Source organism: Pipistrellus hanaki (assembly GCF_964339955.1).
Source record: "Pipistrellus hanaki genome assembly, chromosome: 3".
Classification (NCBI taxonomy): domain Eukaryota; kingdom Metazoa; phylum Chordata; class Mammalia; order Chiroptera; family Vespertilionidae; genus Pipistrellus; species Pipistrellus hanaki.
In genome coordinates this window covers 112,188,221-112,195,725 of record NC_140505.1, presented here as the reverse complement: position 1 = coordinate 112,195,725, position 7,505 = coordinate 112,188,221, and the positions used below count along the sequence as shown (strand labels likewise).

At 37.8% G+C, this 7,505-nt stretch overlaps 1 protein-coding gene across 1 annotated transcript; it reads right to left on the bottom strand.

The window, feature by feature from the left end:
* Positions 1-216: 216 nt before the first annotated feature.
* On the bottom strand, positions 217-5,384 carry KERA (keratocan; the record flags this gene model as incomplete). The annotated part of the gene is made up of 2 exons (XM_084876430.1): positions 4,491-5,384; positions 217-389 (listed from the first exon to the last, which is right to left on the bottom strand). The coding sequence occupies exons 1-2, from the start codon at positions 5,374-5,376 to the stop codon at positions 217-219; spliced, it is 1,059 nt and encodes a 352-aa protein (XP_084732556.1). The 5' UTR covers positions 5,377-5,384.
* Between the last annotated feature and the right edge of the window lie 2,121 nt (positions 5,385-7,505).

Here is a 7,505-nt window from a genome sequence, read left to right as displayed (position 1 = left end):
CCCTCCCTCTCTTTAAAAAAAAAAAAAAAAAAAAAAAAGGTAGTTTATCTTACTGTGAAAGAAGCCTCTTTGAATAGAAAAACTAAACTGCACAGATGAAAATGGTGGCCTAGAGCATTTGGAAATGTATTTTTGTTTTACACCTATGAATGTTATCCAAATATCGTGTCAGAAATATTAGTGTATTAAATCAATTTTAGATTGTTGAACATGTGTTTAAATAATGAGAGTCTGCAGGAGCCTAAAACAATTCATTAAATCCATTGGGACTGGTGGTTTGATTTCATTTCCATCCAGACGAAGGTAGCTCAGATGAGGTCCATAACTGAAGGAATCTTGGTCTGCAGGCAGTGTGGAAGTGGCAGGACATATTACAGAGACGTTCACATCTAGACAGACAGAGAGAGCATGAATAAATGAATTAGAACACAAGAGACTGGAGGAAGGAGGACAAAGAAACTATTACCACAGACTTTGAGGCCAGTCTTATGATCTAGAAAGTGACAGAGGTACAAACGATTTTGGTAAGTTGGGGGTTATGCATATCTGTTTTATAAAGTTGTTCCTGAAAAAATGGGCAGCATATCTATAGTCATCTGACTCCATATTCTGCTATATGTCATACGGAGCACTAGAAAGGACACATTGTTAAAAGCTGAAATGAAAACAAGGTGAGATAAAGTAAGCTTAGATTACTACATGCTGAAACAGATAAAGTTTAGGTTATTAGAGACAACAATTCAGAGTCGGTACCGGAAGAATAGGTAGGTGCATGGGTAGATGGATAGATGTATGCATAGGTGAAAAATCAGTCTATTAAAGTGCTTGAAAGTTACCTTAAAAATGCCAAATTTCAAAGCAAAACTATATAACGACAAGCTTTTTAAGTACAATTAATGTACGTGTATATACGTAACACATAAAAATAACTTGAATCTTTATATTTAAGTGTATTTAATTGGAATGGAAACATTTGCCAAGAATTAAATAACAAATAATTCAAGCCAGAAAATATCCCAACAGCCTTTTCAGATGGTTAGGATGTGAGAAACTGTGCCCCTGCCTTGGATCAGAGCCCCTGGCATCAATGATTATACTGAGATATAGGAGATTTAGGAGAGAAGCCCTGTTAAACTAGCAGAATTTGGAGAAGTATAATAACCGATCTCAACCATGAATCCCTATGTTGCATTTAAATCCCATTTTGAAACGAGTTGGAACAAAAATTCTTCCTTAGAAGATGAGACCCACCTAGTTTGGCAATGGCCCCTTCCTTTTGTCCTGATGGCACCTAGGTTTTTATATTGTATTGAAGAATTTTATGCTTACAGTAAGGTTGCTCTGCTATGATCTTATGCTATTTTGTGAATTGAACTAAAAATGACTCATTTGTATGACAGTCTTATGTTTATAAAGTTATTCCCCCCCCCCCCAAATAATTATCATGCTAATACCACACAGCCTTTATCAGATAATTTAAAATTCTCCCCACCTGGGTCTTGTGGGAATAGTGGTTGAGACAGGTCAGGTAATGCACACCAGGTATTTCAGCAAGTGAGGTCCGAGCTGGACCCCACCTAGTCCTTTTCCTACTGCACAGCGTCCCTTGTCTACTGGAGAGATTGGTTCTTCTATGTACTATCTCCTCATCCTTATCACCCTGTGCTCATAACCAATGCCTGTGCAAACAAATGGAACATAAGAAACATGTGTTCTAAGTTTAGTTATATTTTATTTAATTAATATATTAATTAAATTAATTATGGTGTTTCTGAGAGGCCATCTAGAAGTACCTAACATAACATTATGTCAAATTTAAAGTCCCTAAAGAGTTCAGAAGAAATAAGTGTTGCCATTATTTTGCATAAGAAAAGTTCACTGCCTTGTAAATTTTGACAAATCTTCATATAAAAGGTGCATTTCTTGGAAATAATTTTATTAGCAACTATAGTAGATTATATGGCCAGAAGAACTAAGTACTTTAACAATTGTTATAACACAGTGTAATATAATGGTGAGCCAATAATTATATCCAGGGAAAAACTCATTTTAAATTTATTTTCTTGGAGAATTAAAATGGCCATGCTTTATATCTACATTAAGAAGCAAATAAAGCAGTTGATCTTTGTTGATGTTGTTGCTATGAAATTATTGAAATTTTTTTCTAAAGTTTTAAATTTTCAGAATTTAAGAAAAATGTGCTGTCTGCCGAAACCGGTTTGGCTCAATGGATAGAGCATCGGCTTGGGGACTGAAGGGTCCCAGGTTCGATTCCGGTCAAGGCATGTACCTTGGTTGCGGGCACATCCCCAGTAGGGGGTGTGCAAGAGGCAGCTGATCGATGATTCTCTCTCATCGATGTTTCTAACTCTCTATCTCCCTCCCTTCCTCTCTGTACAAAATCAATAAAATAAAATAAAAAAAAATGTGCTGTGATTATTCTGTATGAGTGCAGGAAAAAAAAATATTTAAAATGAGAAGTCCTGGGCTCAGGTTCCTGCTATTATATTTACTCTTTGTTTTTAGCAACTATCTTCTCCTAGTTGAGCGCCTCAGTTTCTCTTTTGTTATAAATTTCTAATTATAGCATACAAGGCTCTTTTAAAGATAATTTGTTGTTCTTAAAGTGGAGTCCCTGGACGTGCAGTACCAGTACTTGCCTGAGAACTAAATGACCAGGCCCCACCCCAGACTTCTTGAGTCAGATACTAGCCCTCGGGTGACTCTGAGGCCTGCTAAGGTATAAGAAGGAAGACAGAAGGGAACACTTTGTAAAAGCTCTCTAAAATGTTAATGAAGGAACTACAGAGTCCTTTTCTTCTCTGTGCTGCTTTGTATAATAATGTAAGTGCTGGCATATGTGCCCAACTGTGTGTTGAACTTTGCTACCTCACTACTAAACACCCTCAACCTCAAATTCTCAGGGGAATTCCTAATTCACAAAAAGGGACTTACATGAAATCACTTTAAAGCACCTTCCTACAGCCAATATTTATGAGACCTCGGTTGTCAGATGAGGAATGCTCTTGTAGAAGTACAGAATTTTCATCAGGAAAAAATTGCACACATTTAGGTCCATATTGGCTGTTGCACTATCAGGTTCAGTGAAACAGGTCCAATTAACATTTTTGTTACATCTTTTGCTTTTGACTACAGGATTAAACAACATGTCTCATCACCATGGAAAAATAACTGTTGTGGCAGCAACCTGCTTATTACTTCCTGGATTTTTAAACTCGCGTATGCTATTAGAAAAACCAGACAGATCTTGAATTACTGAGGAGTACTGAGCAGAAATATTTTTATTCTTACAAATGGGATGTTTATATGATTATACACTTGTAGAAAATCTTAGATTGTAATAACCAGACAGCATAACTTTCTGACAATTATCTGTGTCATTTTTCTACAAACCGATTCTCACTTTAGGCATGTGTAGCTAAGGTTGTTCAGAAGTCTCCTCAAGATTGCCTTCCCAGAGGGCGTGTGCTGGGACTGAGGATGCACGGGCAGGTGCCTGGCTGATACCAATGCCCCTGTGGCTGCAGGAAGACACTGTCCGCTTCTGCACCACAGTCAGCCTGGTCTTGGGCATAACTGTGCAAGTGCCAAGTTTGCCTTCAATGCCTCTAGCCTCTTCTTTCTACAAACACTTCTTTCCTTGACAGCGCCTCTGCCTCCACGACACTTGGCACTCACCTCACTCTCTCTTATCCAAAACTATTTTCAGGAAAGGAGAGGTATTGTACCTTGGAGATTGCCATTAGTTCTGAGGAGTTGCCAAAGTCCAGGGACATTTGCTTTCGTTTACATTGAGCACAGCCTTAAACTAGAGTATTGGTCCCCAAGACATGATTCCCAGGGGATGCAGCATTCTCAGCATCACCTGGGAACTTATTAGAGATGAAAAGTCTCTGGTCCCATCTAGAAGTACTCAATTAGGTGGAGGTACGGGCCTGTGCACTAAAGTTTGAGAAACCCACTGATCTAAAGCAGAGATTCTAACGAGGGCAGTAGGCATCAGCTGCCCTGGAGTTTTTAGGAAAAAGGCACCTTCCTGATAACCTATAAATCATGTTCCTTCTGTTACTGTTCATGAGGTTGTTTGTGCCTGGGACACTTTCTTAAATAAGTCTGTTCAGTGAGACAGAAAAAAGGAAAAAGAAAAGAAAAAACCCTCAGAATCTCCTTTGGAGTAAAGAGGATGGAGGCATTTACTTTCTCCAACAGATACCAGTCCCCTGTGGATCACTGAAGTCCACTTTTCAATCTGCAATTCGAAGATTGAAACGTTTTGGTGCATTGAGACCATCTATTAAGAGATAAAAGTAATACACTTTAAAAATTAAAAAATACACTTTGAAAAAATCTAAGGGCAGATTGGTTGGAAAAGAAAACCAACAAACAAGTTGCTATTCTTAAAGAATATATGGAATACATTTAATGACTATGAACATTTCAGTCAGAGACACACCTTGATAGCTACTTACTTGTAATTTTGTTATGGTCCAGGTGCAGGTGCTGCAGGTGAGCGTTGATTCGGGGGACCGTTGTGAGCCGATTGTGAGAGAGCTGGAGATCTAGAATGGATGACACATCAAAACCACCAGAAGGGAGACCTGAATCTGATAACTTGTTGTGGTTTAGTCTCAAGAAGGCCACTTTAGGAATCACATTAAAATAATTTTCTGGTATTCCCTCAATGGAATTGTTGTCTAAAAAGAGCTGCATTGTGTTGGCTGGCAATCTTGGTGGCATATTCCTCAGGGCATTCTTGGCCATGTTTAGCTGCATGAGGTTCTTAAGTCCCTTAAAGGTGTCTCTCTGAAAGGCGTTGTCTAAGAGTTTGTTGTGTTGCAAGTCAAGAAGGGTCAGGTTCTCCAGATTGCTAAAGGTCCCTTGAGGAATTCTGGACACCTTGTTTCTAGCTAATTGTAATTGCTCTAAACTTCTGGGCAATGGAGAAGGAACCTCCTCTAGCTCATTGTCTTCCAGAAATAAGAAGAGCAGCTTCTTTAGTTGGCTCAGGGCTCCTCTTTCAATGCCATCGTTGGTGATTTTGTTCTTGTTTAGATTGATCCATCTCAGCTGGGTGGCGTTCTCAAATGGCTTCTCAGGAATGGTTTCTATCAGGTTGTTTTCAAGATAGAGATACCAGATCCTTGAAGGAATAGCAGGGATTTCTTTGAGACCACGATTTTCGCAGTATAAAGCAGTAGGAAAACTGGGGGGACAGAAACATTCCCTGGGGCAATCAAAGTCTTGCTCATTAAAATCCTCTGGATCATGGACCTCATAGACCTGTCTCACAGTTCGAGTCCAGACAGAATCTGTAAGGAATACCACCAAGATGAGGAGACAGACTGCGGTTGCCATTATAGTACCTGTAGTAAAGGATACAACTGTTAGATACTGGACATCTCTAAAGAGAGAATTGCATGCACTAAAATGATCGAAAGCATTATTTCTTTTAGCAGAAAGTAAACACGTGCCAACATTTTAGACATAGACAGTAATTTACACCCACTTAGTTAGGAGGCACTATATGCAAAGCATTTTGCAGACACTGAAACTGATTCACCAACTTGTACCTTTCTGGTCTTAACCAAATCACAATGAAAACTGAAAAGCAAATTTTAGGAACTATAAGTGCTTTTCCACTTCAAGCTACTTAATGCAAGGAAGTTAACTGAAATCTGGAGTTGAATAGAATAGTACAAAAAAGTGACCTTTGAATAATTCACATTGAGAGACTGTGTTTTTCCTAGTAAGTAGGCATATGTTTTACTTTTATTTCTAAATGAGCAGAACATCTGGTTGAGATTTCCCAGGCTCTGGGCCTTGAACCAAAGTAAGAGCAATCAGAGAACGTTTTAGCAGTTTGTTTTGAGGAACGTTTTAAGGTCTGAAGAAAAGTGTGTGATTAATCTTTTACTCTGTTGCTCAACTTCTCAGGTAAGTTTTATTTTGGCGTTTTGGGGAGAGACTTCTAATATAAGTACAGAATTAAATTGTTCAGCCAAGAAATTTGAATCATGAACTCTATATCATAATTAGGTAAATAATGTACTTAATTATGGCATTTTTATGTTGATATGAAACAAAACCAAACCAAAAACATGTTTAGGATGCAGGGAGGGCTCCCAATTTTCAGTATGGCTTCTAACAAAGAATAGGTTAACACTGATATATGAATCATCTAAAAAACACGAACCCTTCCCATAGTACATAAACAAATTATAGGCACAATAAAATATTTTAACAGGAAAAAATACATATATGTACCAGTAACATTCAACCAATATACATTTAGTTCAACTGCTTGATAATAAGGACTGAATAAATTTTACTGATTCCTTTAAAAAAAAAAAAAAGATAAATTAACCCAGCATCTCTTGTGAAATGCTAAGCTTTCCATCTTGCAGCTAAATTGAGGAAAATGACAAGTGCAGAGCTACTTCCACAAGCTGTCAAAGTTCTTACAGTTACAGAATGCTGCCCTGGTCATCTTCCAGCAGAGACACTGAAATTGTCTTTTTCCTTCAGAATAGGGATTTGTTTTATTTATTGAAAGTGTACCCATGCCTCTGATGGATCAGAACTTCAAAGTCTTAACTTTAAGGTTTTAAAAGTGTAAAATAGTTTACCTTGCTGTCCAGGAAATATACCGTTGAGTCCTGTGTCTGGGTCTGAAGTTTGCTGAAACTCACTTAAGGAAAAAAAAAATCTTTGCCTTGAGTAATTTGTTTTTATTTCATGCTGACAAGCCTCCTGTAATAAAAAATAAAGCTTACTCTGACCGGTCACCATGAACCTTTTGATCTATTGATTCCCCTTTGACAGGGCTTCGGAACCCGCTTACCTCAGCTGTCTTGGATCTTCTTCTCCCCTTTCTATTGGCCACTGCTCATTCACAGTAAGGGATTGACCCAGACTCCACTGTGGTGTTTTAGGAATCCTCCCTAATATAAATGCACCAGTAGCTTCAGTTTAACCCCTCCAACAACCACAGCACCTCAGTACCTACCCAGCCCAGCATAGAAAATTATGATTTTAATCTCAAGAGATTATAACAGTGATTTAGGGCAATTTTCACCCTGAGTCACAGTTGTAGTGATAGTGTAATGTACTAATATCTAGACCTGACTTATCAGCAGGCAAGTTACGGCAGTTGTGGTTTCAAGTGTAGCAAAGGAGACCTTAAAGCAATTGTTTTCTGGAAGAACTTTTTTTAAAAAATGATTACAAAAATAAAGACCAATATTCTCTGTTTATATGGAATTATGTTTTCATTTGTCTGTTTTCATATAAAACAGATTCTGTGATCCCATTTAGATATATTATGTTTGAGAAAAAAGAGACAGAAAATATATTTAAAAATTTTAAACATGAAATCCAGGAAACTATACCTAATGTTGGCACTAAATGTGGTGTTAGGCTCTGTTTTACAGAAATAATTTTTGTGTCCCTAATTCCTATTGGCAGCTTTATTCCAAATACTTTTT